The sequence below is a fragment of the Ischnura elegans genome, chromosome 8 (genome assembly GCF_921293095.1).
Source record: "Ischnura elegans chromosome 8, ioIscEleg1.1, whole genome shotgun sequence".
NCBI classification, from domain to species: domain Eukaryota; kingdom Metazoa; phylum Arthropoda; class Insecta; order Odonata; family Coenagrionidae; genus Ischnura; species Ischnura elegans.
Genome location: NC_060253.1, coordinates 67,562,855 through 67,583,094, shown reverse-complemented (window position 1 = coordinate 67,583,094; position 20,240 = coordinate 67,562,855). Strand labels below are relative to the sequence as shown.

At 36.1% G+C, this 20,240-nt stretch overlaps 1 protein-coding gene across 1 annotated transcript; it reads right to left on the bottom strand.

Annotated features, from left to right (window-relative positions):
- Positions 1 to 1,981: 1,981 nt before the first annotated feature.
- LOC124163390 (lysophospholipid acyltransferase 6) lies at positions 1,982 to 20,008 on the bottom strand. The gene is made up of 11 exons (XM_046540272.1): positions 19,730 to 20,008; positions 19,029 to 19,174; positions 18,830 to 18,907; positions 18,595 to 18,686; positions 17,859 to 17,970; positions 15,663 to 15,801; positions 13,546 to 13,693; positions 12,678 to 12,886; positions 10,037 to 10,237; positions 4,528 to 4,679; positions 1,982 to 3,955 (listed from the first exon to the last, which is right to left on the bottom strand). Exons 1-11 carry the CDS (start codon positions 19,835 to 19,837, stop codon positions 3,769 to 3,771), a joined length of 1,572 nt encoding a protein of 523 aa, XP_046396228.1. The 5' UTR covers positions 19,838 to 20,008; the 3' UTR covers positions 1,982 to 3,768.
- Between the last annotated feature and the right edge of the window lie 232 nt (positions 20,009 to 20,240).

The window sequence follows — 20,240 nt, the reverse complement described above, 5'->3', positions numbered from 1 at the left end:
TGTAAATAGAAATTTAGTGGAGCCCCTAATGAGAAATGTGCCAACTGCAGCCAAAAAGAGAAATAGAATAATGAGGGATGTTTTTCAACGTGCACCCTAATATAATGTTGAATACATTAAATACAAAATGCTATTGAAAATAGGCAAGAATTTTAAATGCACGGCAAATAAATAGGTACAATGCTTATAAATGTAATCAATAAAATATGTTATTAAATGAAATTTGGCTCCACTCTGGTTAATAAGTTTAATGTATTGAAAATATTGTACAACCAATCATAAATGAATAAGAAAACAGGAAAAAATTAAATATATATTGAAACATTCGTCAACGATTAGCATATTTCTTTTTTAACTCCTCAAGTATTTCCCTGAGCAAATTGTTCCTTTCTTCTTGCAGGTGAACACTCTTTTTGTACATTTCATTCAAATTAACAACTTCATTAGTAATTTTCTCATGAACGTCAAGGAATCTTTTTCTAAAGTTTGTCAATTCTGACATTTTTCGAGGTTTCACATCTCCACCAATAACTTCCCTCGTTTCACTATTTTGGCTATTGTTAAAAGGATCTGTTAATTCACTGCATGTGGATGGTTTTGACAGAGGAGCACTGGTTGTATCTGAAAGCTGAACAGAAGGATGGTTGGAAGGGAGAGGAAATGAGGTGTTGTAGGTGGATAGTAGCATCTGGCGAAAAAATGTAATCCATCGTTGTAAAATATGGCCAGCTGACTATTGCACGTCCTGTTTTGTAAGCATTGTCCTTCACTGAATAGTATGTAACTTTTCAATTTCTAAATTTTCGATCACAGGCTTCTGGGGTGGTTTTGTGGCCAAACAAATTTATTTCCTTCGACATTTTTTGCCAAATAGGGTTTTTTTAAATTTTTGGATAACAAAATTTTGATGCTTCTTTGCTGTACTCAGAAATTAGCAGTTTGGTGCTGCTATCGCCCCATTTGAATGATAATTCTTCCGCTGAAGTGCTGGTTATTTCTTGTTCGGTTTTTTTTTTCACTCCAATCTTTCTCACCGTCCGAAGATGCTTTTATAATTTGCATTAATATGCTGTTTCTGAACGAATCGTTTAAAACGATAAAATTAAATAGGGTTCAAAAATAAAATTCAAGATTGGTAATAAAGAAAACCTGGTCCATCCGAGAGCTTTACCGTAAAACGATAGAGCGAACAGTTAAAATTGATGATTACCGGATTCCATCAATGGAAGCAACGCCGAAGATATTTTGGAATGGTAGGTCTTTCCACCGTGGGTAAATTCAAGAGTTTTCACCTCCTCTTCAGCCATATTATTTTTTAAAAGTGTGTAGTTTCCCTTGCAACAACAAAAACCTCAGATTACCTCGTTCAAATAACCTCATCTGCAGTAAACATGCTATAGCAACCAATCAGGGATCACCACTAAGTCTGCGAGCATAGGAAAATTTCGCTGTTGAAAATGGCATCCGCTGGAGGTAGCACACCCCTCAGTGGAGCCGTTCAATCCCGAGAAGCGCTGTTCGCTAGCTGAGCGCTAGCCTGGACGAACGCACCCATCATCATCTTCAGGCACAATTTATGATTTGTTTATCTTATTATTGTTACCTAGTTACTTGATGAATTTTAAATCAGACGCCAGAATAGGAGAAAAGGATGGGTAAAGATATTCATTAATAAGAGTACTGTCCTGACTTTCTATATTTTTAAAATTTCTGCTCCCAAGAGTCCAATTCACAATGGTCATTGCAAAGTTTTAAAATATTAATTTTAAAATCGCTCCTATGGCAGTTGCACATTAAGTATTTAGCAAAATTACTTTTTTCATCTTTGTTATTTTTGTAAGCACTTAAATGTTCACACCTGGTGAGAATTCCGGAGATCGAGGATCAAACTCCAGTAAAGGCAAGTGGAATATTGTACTCATAATATGTGGTTCTTTTAGACTTAACCACAGCTCCAAATCCAATAATAATAAAAACAATATTTCAGAGATTCACTTGTTTAATAGACAGTTTTACAATTATTAAGGCAGTAACCCTTAAGTTCCATAGCCCATCCAACATACAGAGTAGTGGAGATACTTGCTCATGAATATGGACTTACTACATGTTTAACAAGTTACTAAAAATAAAGATCATTTGGTCATACTTTCAAGGCATAACAGCACCATTTAAGATAGTTACCCATTTGGTTAACATTTTCAAGCGGTGGAAAGTAGTAACTTGGAGAGAAAGAACGTCCAAGAATAGATACTAAAACAAAGGTGTAAAATATTTGAAACACCCCCAGGCACACAAAATGGGGGATAATACATTGAAACTGCACATATCATCCAAAAAGTAAAAAAAAAAATTAAATTACACATTAACATCATCACCGGCAATGAACAACTCCTTCACAAGACATATTAAAGCTTCATAAGCTCCCTCTGAGCATGACGGGAAGCAATCAAAAACCCCCATGTCCCCATGCCCCTGTGGCATCGTGCAGGGTACATGAACGTACCTTGGCTATCAGTCTTCTTGGTTTTCTACAGTCATGCTTTAGAGCCATTGCAAGGATATCATTAAAAAAGTAAAAATTTTCATAACGTATGCCAATAGGGGCATGGGATACAAATGTCTACCGAGGACATAATAAAAACTGATGTTTAGAAATGTTAATTGATGAATATAAACACATTTCTTATGCCAGGAATGGCAGATTACCTCATATTATTCATTCAAATAAAAAAACTGATTATGTAACTGTGGACACTCATTCCATTCTATCTCTAGCATTGAGATGCCTTTAAATACCTATTACCAGACAGTGATGCTCTTTTGGGCTCAAATGCATAAAATGTCATCATCTCCTATCAAGTCCTACATATGCATTTTTATGAAGTTACAACTTAAAACATTGACACAGTGATACACAATAATTTGTGCGCAATCTCTTAGGGAGAATATTCAACATGTAGGAAAACAAATACTCTCCACTTGTAGATGCTTGGGGCAAATGGAGGTGACATTTGCAAGAGAAAAATACAACAATAAAATAGTCAACCTTTAAAATAATCTTTCAAATTCCATGTGCTTTGACCTCAATCAAATTAATTTTATGACACCAATAATTCATTGAGGTCTCAATTTGTTACCAGCTGCATTTATTGCATTATGACTAGATACGCAAGCTAAAAAGGTCTGCACACAATTTCTAGAGTTTCGCAATGATTGTTAACCAATCATATATGCTGATAAATTACAAAAAGGAGCTTCATTTAAACATCACACCAGAATATGGAGAAGGAAAAATTTGCTGATTTCAACTGCCTTATCACATTACTCTCAAGGATACTGCTTTATAAAAAAACTTCCTTTAAAATATACTTTACACTTGTTAAATGAACACTTGATATAAAATTTCAATTTTGCAGGAACAGTATAAACACTTTCTTTTACATATATACTTATTATTGAAAAATTCAGGCAATAGGTAAAAATATGTCTATCAAATGATGCCATTTCTGAGTATTGAATAAAAATTCAACTCAAGTTTTTAAAACTATTTCTTAAAACGAGAATATACAATCACAAACTAATGTGCCCTCATTTAGCTCTTTAGTGTAACGGTGTAGTGCATACTCTATGTAATACACATTAAGAAACACCTTTCATGCAATGATAAACAATGAAGTTTCTAGAGAGAAGAGAAATATCTCATCCATATTGCTACAGCAGGCCAATAGGAAATAAACTGGCCTCACTACAGTCTAACCATAAACCAAGTTACAGGGACTTGGGCGACTTCATTTTGCAATCGACTGAATCCAGCATTTTTGGCATCAGTCCCAAGGAACCATTGCATTCGGTTATCTCAGACTTTATAGGTGCTTCTTTTTTACGCTTTGGGCAAACAGAAGGCAGCACGAAAATGGCAAAGAGAGCCAAAACGTGCAACCACAGGTACATGCGTCTGCAATAAAAAGAGTAAAAATGAAACTCAAGAGTTCAAACATGATTTGAGCATGTAAAATAATGCACTTCAATGGAAAATAATTGTTCATGAATGCTTACTTGACACATTTGAGTTATCCATGTTAGATTAAAGATTTAAAAAAAATATTTTACACCCGTAAATGAATACATGATTGTTGAGTATACCCAAAAGGCACTGTATTACTTCCATAACTTTGCTATGTGGCATACTATGAACCATGAGCTTGAATCTGATATCATTTTATATTCCCACAACGTTAGATGGAGATTTCCTTCTCTTGTAGGAGATGGATTTGTTTAATAAATATATAATGACATTTATTTATAGTTCAAAATTTTTACTTGGATGATAGCAAAGTTTGATGCATAGTGATTACACTCATTTTATTCCCTGAGAAATATCAGTAGTGAATTAATTTTTCCAATATGCATTGCATTGATTTATATTGAGCCAACAATGAACTTCCCTTGAATGAGGTGTTTACACATCATCAACTACTTTTATAGAAACATTATTCAATATGTTTATTATTAAAGTTTTATACTCACAGATAGATACTAATACTGGGATAAAACTCTAAGAGAATAAAAGGAAATGTGACATAGGCCATGGCCAGTCTGGAAGTGATCATAGTGGCAACATCATACAAAAACTTCAACTTCTTGGAATCCAAAAAGTAGTCTCTCAAAGAGCGTCGAACCTGAAAAAAACATAGAAGTATATTACAGTATAATGCACATGTACATAAAATGCATAAATAACAAAAAATATTTTTGTACATAAGTAAAAATACAGCTTTCTTTTCCATGTGATGGTCATATTTCAAATTATTCACCTTTAAAATTCCAATTCATGAATTTGACTGAATCTCAGACCTAACCCGTTCATGCAAGAACCAAAAGGTATGTTTTTGAAGAAGGTACTACAGTAGATTCCGGTTAATGGGTCCACCAGTTACTTGGGGCAGCCGCTTAATTGGGGCAAATCTTGAAGAACCGAATCCAATTGAAGAATATCCCAGAGTTTTCTCCGCTTAATTGGGACAGCATGCCGCTTTATTGGGCCATGAGTCGGCGACATTGACTCTATGCTCGCGACGAAATTAAAATTTTTTTCATATCAGAATACTGTTTTTTATATTTTCTTTCTTTAATTTAGTCTTATTTTTCTCAAGTGTACCTATTCTTGCCTTAATCTTAAAACTCTTGTTCTTATACCATCCGTGTGAGGAATCGGATTCCATTTCCCGACCATGAGACCTCATTCAACGTAGAGATGTGTTCAAGAGGAGAGGACTCCTGTGTCAGGCTATAGGTGATAGAATGAGCCCGGGATAGTTAGAAAGAACTGATGACACCCGTGGTGAGGGTGTAAGAGCGAGTACGGGCCAATTTCTAGGAATTACAGGCTGATTTTGAGCAGAGGAGACAGTTCGAGGCGAACAATTTCGCTTACAAAGCTTCGCTTTGTTTGCAGCATCTTGAACAAAATTCAACTTACTCATGAAATCTATCCTTTTAATTCCTTTTCCTCTGTACAACTGAGTAGTCACTATTGGAAAATTACGTCTCTTCGTTCCTTTCTCTTTTTCCCATCACTCTCCCAGTAGTCTATGCATGCACAAAAGACATTTTTCTCTTCACTTGTACCTAGTCATCTGTGAACTAACAGTCTAAAACCAGTTTCAATGGTGCGCATATTTGGTGGGATTTATCTCGTGCTCTATGATCTAAGTGAACCTAGGATAAGTGATATTGCTTTAGTTCTGAGAGTTCAGTGATGCTCCATTTCTTGAATAATATGCCACGTTAGGACCTTTTACTCACTGGAATTTACTATACTCGACAAAAATAAAGATTATCCTCAATCCAGTCAACTCCGTTTGACTGAGATTACCGGGGTGCCGAAATTGACGATAGCTCAGTTATTGAAGCAACAGGATAAACTAAGAGAGGAATGGAATCACAAAGGAAAGCAGGCATCGTCTATGAAACGCAAGCATCAACGTAAGGATCCAGATGTTGAGGACGCTTTAAATCAAAGGTATTCCATGGTAAGCGATCGAGGGATTTGTGTAAGCGGTCCAATGTTAAATAAGAAGTCGGAGGAACTAGCTTTGAAACTTGGTCATGACCATTTTAAGGCAACAGATGGTTGGCATCTCGATGGAAGACCAGAAACGAAATAAAATTCAAGAGAGCTAACGGACAAAAAAGTGCTGATGTTGTGAGTGAAGAGGAGTGGAAATTGAACAAACTGCCCAAGTTATTCCTGAATTTTTGCGCTGATGGCATTTACAATGCCAATGAAACGGGACTGTAATACCGAGCAACACCAAATGGCTCTTCTTACTACAGTCATGTAGGACCAATGGGCTTCAAAAAATCGATGGATCGCATCACTGTTTAGTATTGTTTAAATGTTTCGGGAACTGATAAAAAAACTCTTCTGGCAATTCTGGAAAGTGCTAAGCCTCAATGCTTTAAAGGGTTAAGAATAAGCAGTTTACCATCAGAGTACCAAGGCAATAGCAAGGTAGCGATGACAGTGAGTCTCTTTACGCATTGATTGACCAGTGGGGATATAGAATTAGCATGGAAATCAAGAAAGGTTCTTCTTGTACTTGACAATTGTACGGCACATGCTAATTGCCAAAATGTGTGTTAAAAAATTATCAGTTGGAATTTCTGCTTGTAAACATAACGTCCTTGGAGCAACCAATGGATATGGGGATCATTAAAAATTTGAGAACATTTAACCGTGGGAAATAAGTAGATAATATTCCAGAATCTATAGAAGATAACCTTCTGATATCATCATCCACTGCCAACGCGCTAAGCTCAAAGGTGAAAATTAAGCAAGCAATATTGTTTCTGGCTAAAAGCTGGCCCGATGTCAAATGTCAAAAAATTCAAAATTGTTTTTTCATTGCGATTTCTAAAGTTTCAGTGCAGTGTTCAACATTACAGCAGAATCTGTAAATGTATTCAACTCCAAACTGTGCCACATAACAAGCCATGAAGAGCTCGATAATATTCACTGCAATTTGGACCAATGAAAACCGTGAACTTGATATTGCTGAAACCATATTACACAGGCAACAGTGAAGCTGAAGGTGAGGATGGTGATGGAGATGAAATCGCACCTGAACGTAGCTAAGTGATAACTCTGGATGCAAGGAGGTTCATTAAGGGTTTATGACTCTTCTTCATGTAACAGGCAATGAAGATAGCTCAAGATCGTCATTGGATTTCTGTGCCGACTTGGGTCGTACGACGAGGATGACGAGAATGCTGCAGAGAACATTAGACAAATTCTTGGACGAGGAGATACGATTTGAAATGAAAGTACTTGCATGTTTAGGAATTTGAGGAATCACATATTATTAAATAATTAACCGTGAATTTTTCTTCAATAGGAGTTAGTAAATGACATTCATCCAGCATTGCCTGAGACTGTGAAAAATATTTTCAACTAAGATTACTATCATTCTTAAAAATGTTAATAAATTAACTAATCTCGCTGATTTATTAAACAAATTAATAGTTTAATAAACGTTGTTTGCATTATAACCATTCTTTAGTCTTCTTTCTATCATTTCAAAGTTTGTTTATGTACATGTATGGGATATTTCGCCTAATTGGGGCACCGCTTAATTGGGGCAAAGTGTGCCTGTCCCGATGTGTCCCAATTAACTGGAATCTACTGTACTTTTAGATTGGGCAAAAACAACATTGTGGTAAGAATTCACCGCTGGTACAGTATGTACTTACACCAGGTGATTAGCCACAGGCATCATTTAATTGAGTTTGATCCTGTTTACATTAGTATGTGACAACTATTAAAAATATCTCTGATGGTGGAAAGTCTTGCTAAATGTGAAATACAATTATCATAGTAATTAAGGCATGAAAGCAACACTGGCATTCATCATTAACTTTTTGATCAAATAAGGGAAGTGTATGCACAGACTAAACAGCTTCTAGAATGGTATGGAGATAGGTCCATTAAAAATATAACATAAGACTTAAAGGGCCGTATTCATAGTTGCGTCTTGATTGTTTACTTGAGACCGTCTTCATGAAGACTGCCTTATTGGTCAAGGCGAGCTTATTTGGTTGCCGCTTTCATAGTAAACAAATAAGCTCGTCTTGACGAAGCTGGTCTTGATCAAGCTGGCCTTATTTGAAACAAGGCGAGCTTCGTCAAGCAAATGCTTATTTGATCGACCAATCACCAACGACATTACATTTGTTTACTTGACAACCAGCGCCACACTACCGCGGTAAATTCGAGTGACTTTAATAACATTCATGGAAGCGCGATCACGGCATCCGCGTCTAATAAATATCGACATAATACTCCAATGGAAAGGAAAGTATCCCTGGATATATTTGCAAATGTAAAAAAAAAGAAGATAAAAGAGGAGATATGACGTCACACAGGCTTTTCCCAGCATTTATACTTAGCTGTCGCATTTTCACGCGCTTGAAAATTTTCACTTTTCATTTAGTCATGAAAAATAGATATCATGATTTTAAAATCTAATAGCATGAAATACATACTCCAGGAGTAATAATCTTTCGATTTAGGCAATAAAAAAATAAAAGGAAACCGACCTATTGCTAGAACACATACAAGAATGCATGACTCCGAGTTCCCATATTTGCCATTTCAAAAATTGTTTTTAGTGCTAACCTGCACAATGACATGCCCCATGCAAAATGGCATTAAGGTTTTTTCTTGATGAATAGTATGCAGTTTGTCATACTTATGTTTAAACTACTCATTTTTAATAATTTAAATTATACATACTTTAACTTATTCATCCTATCATTTCCTATTTTTTTACCTCTTTGAGGAGTTCTTTCCCTCACTTTTTCACCAGCAGATGGAAAGAGTTATTTATGCCAGGGCTAACATTAAATACCAGGGGTTTTGACAATATTATCTGGAGATAGTCTTCACTGAATTGAACTTAACAGAAACCCCCCTAACTGAACCACCATGAAATGTACCCCTTCCACAGGATTATTCCCTCTCCCTCATACACAGACTGCTCAACATCCCCATGTCACAGGCCAACATACAAAAAGAACTCAACACTATAAAACTAATAGCCGCCAACAACGGATACTCCACTAATCTAGTTGAAAACCTCTATAAAAAGAAACGCCGTAAATTAACAATGAAAAACATCTTCCCATCCCTCCTTCCAGAAGAAAATAGCAAAAAATGGCGTAATTATCCAATTTTTGGGGAACATTTCCCATAAAATAACCTCTTTATTTCCCAAAGACAGAATAAATCCGGCCTTCTATAACAAAAATTCACTAAGTCACTTCATTAGTCACGCAAAAGACAAGACAAATCCACTACTTAAGAGCGGAGTGTATAAACTCACGTGCAATACTTGCCAAAAATTTTACATTGGGCAAACAGGGAGGAAATTCCAAACACGCATCAGTGAACATAAAGCATGTTTCAAAAATAACAACCCCACCTCGCTGTTTGCCAAACATTTACTTGAGACCAATCATGCCAGCACTTTTGAGCCGGAGATCCTCCATGTGGAGAGAAAAGGACCCAAGCTGGACGCCTTAGAGTCCATGGAAATTTTAAAAACGGTACGTCATGACAAAGAGTTGCTACTTAACGATGTAATTTTCCTTTCCCACTCCCCATTACTCAACCTACCTCTCACACCCGTCATTACTGACCACAATCCTAACCCTTACCCCACCCCCCCACCTAACGACTTAGTGTGACCTTTCCCCCCACCTTCCCTCGCCCTCTCTCAACCACCCCCTCTTGTCCAGCACCCGTTCCCATGTATCCCAGGGTATTTAAGACCATGCTTTCCTGTATATGCACCTGATGATGTCGCGCAGCGATGAAACTGGTCGTGTTAATAAAATTAATGTGAAATTTACAAAGTTTTTTCATTCTAATATGAGGCAATTTCACGAAGTTACGCCGCAAACCATTCAATTGATCTCAATTTCATAATGCACATACTGCTTAAAAACATGCACAAACAAGAAATTAGATACTTACTTGACGAGCAGCAAATGTAAAGAGAGCTCCTCCAAAGAAAGTGAGGTAGTATCCTGGATAAAAGCCATGCCAAAGGGCTGATAAAGTATAAGTCAATACTGTGCTTAATGATTTAGGAGCTCTTTCAAACATCACCAAACGAAGCCAGCGTGTGGTGCCTTTGTTCCATGCTTCAATACTGCTACGTATATTGAGTCCAAACTGCAATTTTAACAAAAAATTATATCAATGCTAATGAAAATTCATCATTACAAAGTTCACAGACTTTCCATCACCAGTGACCTTGGGAAAGACGACAATATTTGTGAAAATTAAAACAGGTCCATTTTGAATTCAATTGCATCTCTACCAAACCATCAAAAAACATTATGTCAATGCACTTAGACCATTCATTATAAAATTTGACAACTCACAGGTATAAATTATCAATCAACATAACCAAATTCATTTAATCTACATAAATTCTTGGTAAGAAATCACCGGTCCACAATATTTTGCACATCCTTGGAGTGCTTATAGCTTTCACATGATAACCTCTTTTCTTTTTCCTCAAAGTTCCATACATATGTAGTTCTTTTCAGGGGGTTCCTTTGGATATGATAACAACACAAAACATGGCTCACAGCTTCCTCTCCCAAATCCAGCTGATATTACAAGCACAAAGCCAGTCAATTTTTTCCTTCCTTTTATGACACTATGACCATAAAAACTTAACAGAACTCCTTTCTGTTCACTTTTGCACGGTTATGGGTATGAAACTGATGAAAATAAATTGCACTGGAATTCTTGGTACAGTAATTAGTATATTCACATGAAGTTACTGACACTTTGACACTCTTATCTTGCCACTTCAACTCTCTATGAAACTCTTTTGATAAAAAACAATTACTCACACGGGGAAATTCAACTCCATATCTACAAAACTTTCCTTCTCTTTCATACCACATACATATATCCTTAGATTTGCACTTGCTGTCATCGCGTCATTAGGGTAGAATCATTACCATGCAAACGAAGCACAAAATAACACTTCAAATTCGTCATTAAAACATTTTTCCTTTTTCACTCCTGCATGGCTCATTACACGTCCCAATCCTTGAATATGTTTTCCTCATTACCGACCAACAACTTCTGTCTCTTGAGGATGGGTTCATTCTTAACCATAAACGGCTTCAACAAGCTGTTTGCATATGTTGTTTCACATATTTGCACAAGTTCGACACACTTGGCCACTCAAGTCACAATATCTTGCCATAAGCTGGAGCAGAGGCCAGCTCTCACTGATTTGGGGAGCCATTACTCGCTTAGTGAGCACATACAGTTCACCTACATTATTTCTCATGTTTATGAGCAGGGCAAAAAATGGTGACTAGTTAGAGACAATTGTAACTACAAACTTGACACCAGCCTTCTGGCCGTGTGCATACTATGTTTTAGTCACGATTCACATTGGGGATAATGAAACTTCTCTCCATAATCTGGCATCCACAAAAATCACAACTTTTCAAACAGGTCTCTAATAATTAAATCATAAAAATTCAAGCAGCAACATCGCATATGACGTTTCGCATTTGCTTCTGAATACAGTTAATCAAGGCCAACACTGAATGCACTCCATTCACCATACCAAGGATCTGCCATCACCAACACTGTCACCAATTCTTTGCTTCACACAAACACATCAAAGCTGCCAACATGACTCCTTTCTAACTGCAAATTCAACCCCCTTGCTCAGTAGCTCCACACACCTACTCCAAGGAATCAAATGCCACCTCAAAATTCCTCAAATTTCCTTAAATGGACAACTGGGTACTAAAGAATATTAAATATATTTTTCCTGTCATTTCCACACTTCTTACTTTTTGTGGTAAATGTTACCCAGGAATACCATAGCATCCATACTGAGATACCAGCAGGTAATAAACAATGCCACATCAACTTCTGATCATACAATCTAGAGTAGACCTTCCAGATATTGAAATAATTCTGGATGTTATCCAGAGAAAACACTCTAGTACACGAAAGCACACTGAGCTATCAACTCTAACCCATCTATGTAATATATGAATGAAATGAATATTGAGAGAAATATTTTAAATTAGGCCCTTTGATTCATTTACCATTTAAATAAGATAGAAGCCAAAACTTTGCAAAATGAGATCAATATCTCCGTGAATTGTAAATTATTTTCTCAGCATGAAAATAAGAGCAAAGATTCTTGAAATAACCACCATCAGATAAACACAACAAGTAAACAGTAAGGTAAAAGCTAGATTATCTTGCAGTAAATGCTAATGAAGAAGTATAAAACTGGCTAAAATCAACCATTTGCCAAAGTCTAGAGTCATAGGTATGTGAATGAAGAATGGTCAAAAAAAGGTGAACATAATCCTATTTTTCAGGCCTTCCCTGTATTATTTAAGGGAGTCATGAACAATTAGAATAGTTTAGATTTAGATTTATTTGAAAACCCTATCATGATAAAAACTTCAAATCTAATACCACGCATTTTAGTCAATTAGAAAAGTTGGTAGCATATGCAAGTTGCAATTTACTTCACTCGCCAATTAACACACACTACCATTTCCAGAGAGTAAACAGAGGGGATTTTTTTAAATTATTAGCAGTTAAAATGACTTACCTCAAATCCTAAAATATCAACATTTGATATGAGGTCCCAGCGTGGCTCTCCCGTTTCGGAATCATAGCCATTGAAACCCAACCCTGAGGCGTTGCAAATTGCATCTGCCAACAGCCATGCATAGTAATACTTAAGGCGTGCCACAGATGTGGCTACAATCACGTAAAACATAAGGCTGACCACACTTTTTTTGTTTACAAATTCATCTTCTGAAATGGGAAAAAAAAGAATACAAATAAATTTAGTTCAATGACAAAATATAACTACAGCTTTGAAATATTGCAACAATAAAAATGGAGGTACGAAAATTTGCCAAATTTGGAACTTTATCTAATTGGATTGACATATCAAATTCACTGATTTAATTGATAAAAAATTTGCGCAATGCTGGATAAGGTGAGAGATAAGAAAATAACAACTCTTCCCTTGTGTAGCACAAAATCATTTCAATAAAAATAAACAGAGGGTCACACCCGACTTCCACCAACCAGATCTTCTTACCATAGGTTTCCCTTTATGCTATCCTTTGGACTAGTAGAGTAATTCCTAAATGGATTTCATTTCATGAAGTACATACTTGTAAAATCGACATTTTATTGCAATTACCTAATATTAATAGAGGAACCTCATGCTATACATACATAATTAATGAGCATGAACACTAAATTACAGAACATTCCAATCAAACAATGTCACATCTTAGCAGAATTTCTCACCCATTTCGAACCAACAAGAAAAAACTTGGAAAACTTCTACAGGATGAATCATCTAATCATCCTGTATAAATTTAGAAAGCTGTTTTCTTTTTGATTAGCACACATTTTAAAGTCTACAAAGTTATTCCAGATACCAATTTAATATCACTAACCTTTAACTCTGCTTATTGTGAACATTGGCATTAGGTACATGAACAGGGAAATGCACACAAAGCTTTGGATGACCTTCTGGAAGACGACAGGGAATGGTGATGGCTCAATTACTACCTTTCTGCTGTTGCAATTGCGGTCCAACGAACCCTGCCAGCAATAAAACATAATATCTATGTTAAAAGAAGTAAAATTACATTACTTGTTAATACGTATCACCAAAAATTAACAATTACCTAAATATAATTCTACAACGTTAATTCCTTGAAAAGTTAAGTATATCTTGTTGTTTACAAAGCATCGCTCAGCATCAATAAAATAATATGTACCGAACAATTATGGGGTTATGAAATTCTGAAATTAACTGTTAATGGATACATATAAAACTTAGCACTAACAATTCCACATGTCATAGTGGCATGAATTTGTGAACAAATGACAATGATAAATACCTTGCACATCAGATAAAAATGTTGGCATAATGAGTAAAAATGATGCATTATTAATGAAAATTACATGTTTTCCAAAAGGAAAAAAATACTCTATTTCACAGACACATCAAGTCCCTGTAACTGAGATAAATTAACATATACAGCATTAAAAAAGACAGCTCCACCACTTTCAAAATAACTTGACAGAAAAATTGCATCATCACCTATGGCAAAAATAGGTTATTTATTTCTGAAATATTTAAATCAGACTCAAAAATAGCTTAATATATAATAGAGAATTTGCACCCTTGGTGTCAATTCTAAATTCTTTTTAAGGATACGGGGAAGAGCAGGAAAAGGAAAGTATAAGGATATTTCAGAGAATTAATTGTTCCCAAAAATGTGCAAATGACACATAGAACACACAGAATAGACACACACCTCACAGAGAAGAATGGCTGTTGACACACAGGTTGAAAATTATAACGAATGGATACTAATCTATTTTATTCAATTGTCAGATTCTATTTGCCCTTCATTACCACATGTTATAAATTCTCAACTGTATTCATATACCCATACTATGAGTTTACTACTATTAAGCCAATATAAAAATCCTTTTATGACACATCCAACGTGATTTAAGATAGACTTCTTTAGAATGTTCATTTCATCCTAATTGCTATTACAGCTTTTCGACACATTCCCTCAATTAAAATCCATCGACTGAAATTTATGTTCCATTAATTGCATTTCTAGTTGGGCCAAAATTCCACTAAGAAAAAATCATTTGTCTTGACCAGTATTTGAATCAAGATCTCCTTAATTTGCCTCATTGGGGAGATTTGGCTTTGAATCTTCGTCTAGGCTACTTATTTTTCCTCCGTAGAATTTTCAAATACTATGCGCTCTAGTGGTTGACTCTGTGTGTCCATGCCACTGGTTAGTCTGGTTATTTCTTTTAACAAAAAACAAATTTCTAGTAAAACACTGAATTGTAGAGGGAAAGAAAAGGACATTTGAATCAACCACTTCAACTCCTTTGCTCTTTCTAAATTAATTCACGGTGGGGTAAAAGATTGATAACTGTTTTGGATCCAACAAATCTACAAACCAGACAGTGAATTTTAACATTGAACTAAAATTAAAGGTTTGCGAACATATAAAAAGGAAGTTTTACAGGGGTACAAATTGACAAATGGATGATAAATTGCTGTCGGATGAGCAGCAAGGTCATGACCTACATAGTTGCTGACATTTAGATGGTCAAGTCATCCATCGTACTCAAGGCTGAATGAGGATGATGTAAGGCTAGAAGAGTAACAATGGAGATTTTGACCTGGCTGAAAACGAGACAACAATTTATCGCCATCAAATACCAGGGAAACTTTTTGGATTTTCCTGAACAATTGACATTTTACCCACCATTAGCCTGCTTCCTGCAAAAATTCACTATCACTAAATAACCACCTATCTAAAAAGTACTGGACTCGGAAAAAGTTCTGATAATGATAGAAAAATAATTTTCATCACACCTTTCACGTGATAAATAGATAACTCTCTAATGAACCATAATGTATTTGCGGTGCCAAAATGTAAATATGCAACATTTAGTAATTAGTAATACTTAATAGTACTAAAAACTCAAATTGAATTTTATTGATATAACTGCCACTTTGTTTACTCACATTTTGAGGAGGAGAATGTTTGAGGAAGTTCGTTCCATTGATGAAGTCGATATAATCCACATAGAATACCATAGGACCAGCCATGAGTGCTTGATAATGGAACATAAAGCTGAAGTACTCCAAAGGATTTGGAATTTTCCTTAAATAAAAAGTAAAAACATGCTTTCAGAATAAAAAAGTATACAAAAGAGAAAATAAACAGTCCTACTTGGGAATCTCAATATTTTCTGGAAGTACTTTTAGGAGAGAATTTAAAAAAATATTAATAACAAAAATTTATTGGTACCCTGGCCTTTGCTTAGGTTTGTCTATTGTATAGACAGAAACTAACAAATAAGATCCTGGCCACATATATTGTTGTAAAAAATGCAACAAAACGAAAAAAAAAACTCAGATAACCAACAGTCAAAAGGATCAGGCCATCATTGTAAAATATTTCAGATTAAAAGGCAAACACTTTTGTTTCAGCTTACAGATATTTATCAAGAAAAATATTTCATAAATTGATATAAACACTAAAGGAAGAAAGAAATTTACAACTAAAAACATTGTTTGACTTGACTAATATTCAGCTCCCACAATCTCAATATTGTCAAATGGTTCCTTAACAACAAATTGCTCATATTGAACTGTATTTTAAATCAGTCAGATGCAGCCCTGTTGGCTTTAGAATATTACCCTTTGCAGCTAGCTGTCTGACTATAACAGAATATGAGATTCATTTGTCCATGCATGACAATACATGCACCATTATCTAGTGAGTTGGACGGAAAATTGCTGTTGATCATGTAATTCAGAAATGTCAAAGCTTTAACCGACCGATACCAGCAGTGTTACCCACAAAGATAATGTATGCCATGGGTTCACAGTTTTTAGGGAATTCACCCTCCTGACTGAGGACACCCCAGGTAATAATTAATAAGACTTAAAGACTTAATAAGACCTAAATAAATAAAATTCAAAAGACTATTAATATGCAAACTGAATGGCAAAATCTAGTGTAGGCAAGTTGCCTTTGAAGAAAATAGTTTCATTCCTTCTCAGCTTTCAAAATGGACAATTTCATTCTTCTGTAGACTCATCATCAGGATTTCTCCAAGAAAAAGGAGAAAACTTATGATCACCAACATCAGCATACATGACCACAGAACAAGAGATAGACAGTCAAATACACCAAGTTCACAACAAAAAAATATTTGACAGCTGGGACTCGAACCCAGATCTCCCAACTTTCTCAGAGTGAACTTCGGGATGGGTTTTACTGAACAAGGTTTTGACGTCACAGGTCAACACTGTGGCACACATGGCGGAGGTCGTACTTACTACTAAAGGGTTCAAATCCCAGCAAATTCAAATATATTTTTCATGGCATACTTCATACTTTGGAGTATTTAACTTTGCATTCATATGCATGACTGCTTACAAAGCCACTTGCTTCATGCAGTGACAGTCGCCATAGAAAGGTAAAATGAGACCATGGAGAGAGCAATGTAAACCAAAACTGAACCAAATGTCCTAGCACATGGGCCCATATTTCTCAGCTCGAATGAAAATTGTACACCGTAATGGAAAAAATAGACTTAAAATGCATAGGGAAATCCAGAGTTATTTCAAACTAAGGCTGGAACTCTGATAAAAACTCAGATTCACTCTCACTCCTAAAAAATCCGCTAATGTTAAAAAAGAACGCCAGATGGCTGAAAGCTCACAGGAGAGGCTTTGGGTTTTGTCACTTTAAAGGCCTGGTTACACGATACATTAACACGTACGGGTTAATGTCTAAATGTATGAACGCGTGAATGAACACGAAAATGTACCGTGTAACCACCCAACTTGTGTGAATGCATGAATGGAAAATAGAACCTGTTCTAATTTGGTTCATGCATTCGTACATGTTCCGTTCCACCAAAATCATTCACGCACACGTACATTAACTTGTACGCGTTAATGTACCGTGTAACCAGGCCTTGAGGAGCTGTGGCACTCCCTCTTCAAGTTTAAATCTTTACTGAATTTCTCCCATGATTTCTATGCATCGGGAAAGAAGTTTCACTTCCCAATTCATCACCTTATCAAAGCACGGCCAGACACTTTAAACAGTGTAAAGTATGAACCTATGATTTCAATGCTGGTAGGCATATGAATATGATAGCACTCATCCATGAACGCTTTGGAAGACTGCTCATGTCAACTCACCTCACTGCATGAGTTTTCTGGAGTTGCGTCAGCTCTTCCTCTTTCTTTGTCATTCCATCATGAATACTAAAAGCCAAGGATGTCACCTTCTGAGTGATTACCATTAATGGTCCTAATGAAATGAAAAAGGACATAATTAAACAGCTGAATAATATTCAACAAAACACATTGCAATAAGGTTCAACCATAAATAGAAAGTTAGATAAAGCTGTTTTACATAGGGCATGTCATTGCCGAGGTTAGCACGGAAAACATTCTTTAAATTGTGAGAATGCGGGCTCGGAATTAGAGCAAGGGCTACTTTGCCATCTCACATCCGTTCTAGCAATTCACCACTTTACACGACACTATTTTAATTCTGCCTTAATACATATGTCAGAATGCGCAATGACATTTTATAGAATTTCATTCCATTGAATTATAACAAGCCCATTCATTTCTACTATTGGTTAGAAGTAGCTTAGAATATTATAAATGGAGAGAGACAGATTTAGGAAAAAATAGAACGTTTGCCCTCATACAATGCAACTAGAATATGTAAGCATCACGATTGCTTCAAATGATATTATCAGTATTAAATTAATAGAAAAATAAAAAATACTAGATCTTACTCGCGCTAATTATAAAAATGTAATTCTCAAGAGACAGGCATGAGTATGCAAGAGTTAAAACTCTTGAATTATTTCACGCGTCCACTAACAGCAACTTAAGGATCAAAGAAGGAAAAATTATTTACCAGTGATGTCCAAGGTGTACGATCCATAGTCATACAGCTGCCGATGAAGGTGAATAAAGGAAAGATAAGAAATGGACACAGCCATGACAACTCTGAAATAAAAAGATTTAAGTTATGAGAAAGAAGACTTTGCGAAGAATTTGAAAAGCTTCCACATAATGCTTGTCTTCATACACAGATACTGTTAAGTAATATAACTAAAACTAATACGAAAATGATTAATAGAATCTCTAACCTTTGCATTGTTTTAGGATTTTGCGTCCTCATGACAACATAGCAGATAGCAGGCAGTCCAGCCAAGTGTAATGCTTGTCTGAAATCAAAATGGATCGGAGACTTATATAATTGATAAATACGTTACATGGATGAGAATTTGTGCAAAAATACACCAATGTTTTGAAAATTTCGTTATCGTTTAAATCTCAGGCACTCACATGCCGAAACAGAGGTAGCCAAACGCAAGACCCATGACCATACCAAACGTATGGCGGGTGGCTGGGCTTGTCGTCGATGGGTGAAGCACATACTGGAATACAGGTGCTAACAGGAGTCCTAGTAGCTGGCTAACAAAGAAGTTAACCTACAAATAAAATAGCAATTCACATTTGTCGTCATAACTGTCAATAACACTTTGCGTAATACGAAAATAAAAACTTCCAAGAATTTAACTTACGCATGTATTAAACGTCCAACTCTTGGCGTCACAGTTACAATGGCCACAAAAATTAGGAAATTTAACTAATTATACAACTAATTCAATTGGATTTATGCAAGTAAATGCACGGTGAATAGATAAACTACCTAAAGCAAATACAATAACAGAATCGTACTCCCTCGCGGAAGTTAGTAAACAGGAGCGAGAAAAAAACAAAAGAGTAACAATATTTAAACAAGCAATCAATGAAGTAGTAAACAGATCCTGAGGATCGATTAAACGTCAGGAAGACACGCTGGGCATTAAACTTAGCATCTTAAAACGCGTTAGAGCATATAAAATAAACGTTCATGATGGTATAAACACAAGAATTTCTCGGGGTGCTCCCAGACAATATATCTCTCCGCCTCTCCCAAATAATGAGATCCCAGTACAGCTTACCCAGGAATTAAATGGAAACTAAATGAATATTTTTCTTACCTGATCAAGTGGTAATCCAGAGATGTCGGATACCCAGCTGAATATATACGATCCATCGTAACGCAAGGCTTCACCATCGCCTCCTGGCATTGATAGCTCGCGCCCCATGGCTTCTCCTCTTTTCCACCTTCGAAGGCAGACTGACTGGGCCGCCGAGTTCAGCCTGCTGATGGGCGTGATGGCGCTAGTGGGCGTGTTTAGGATGCGTGGGTGAGAACGGAGAAAGCGTAGGAGATGGAACGGATGAGACGGGGAACCGAGGACGGGTGAGTCTCATGCCTTCCCTCCCCTCCACGATTTTGATGTTTCCGAGCAACAAGTAAACAGAGTAAATTATTTTTTCCGTAGAGGGGGTATGGAGCGTGAAAGGATGAGAGAACGTGGTTGGTGAAAATCTTCACGACTTGTTGCTCTTGAATTCTCCTTTCTTTTTTGAGTCTCGTTCATGAAAAACATGAAGAAGTAAAAAATGAGCACCACTTGGTTTGCCGAAAAGAACTCGGAGAACATG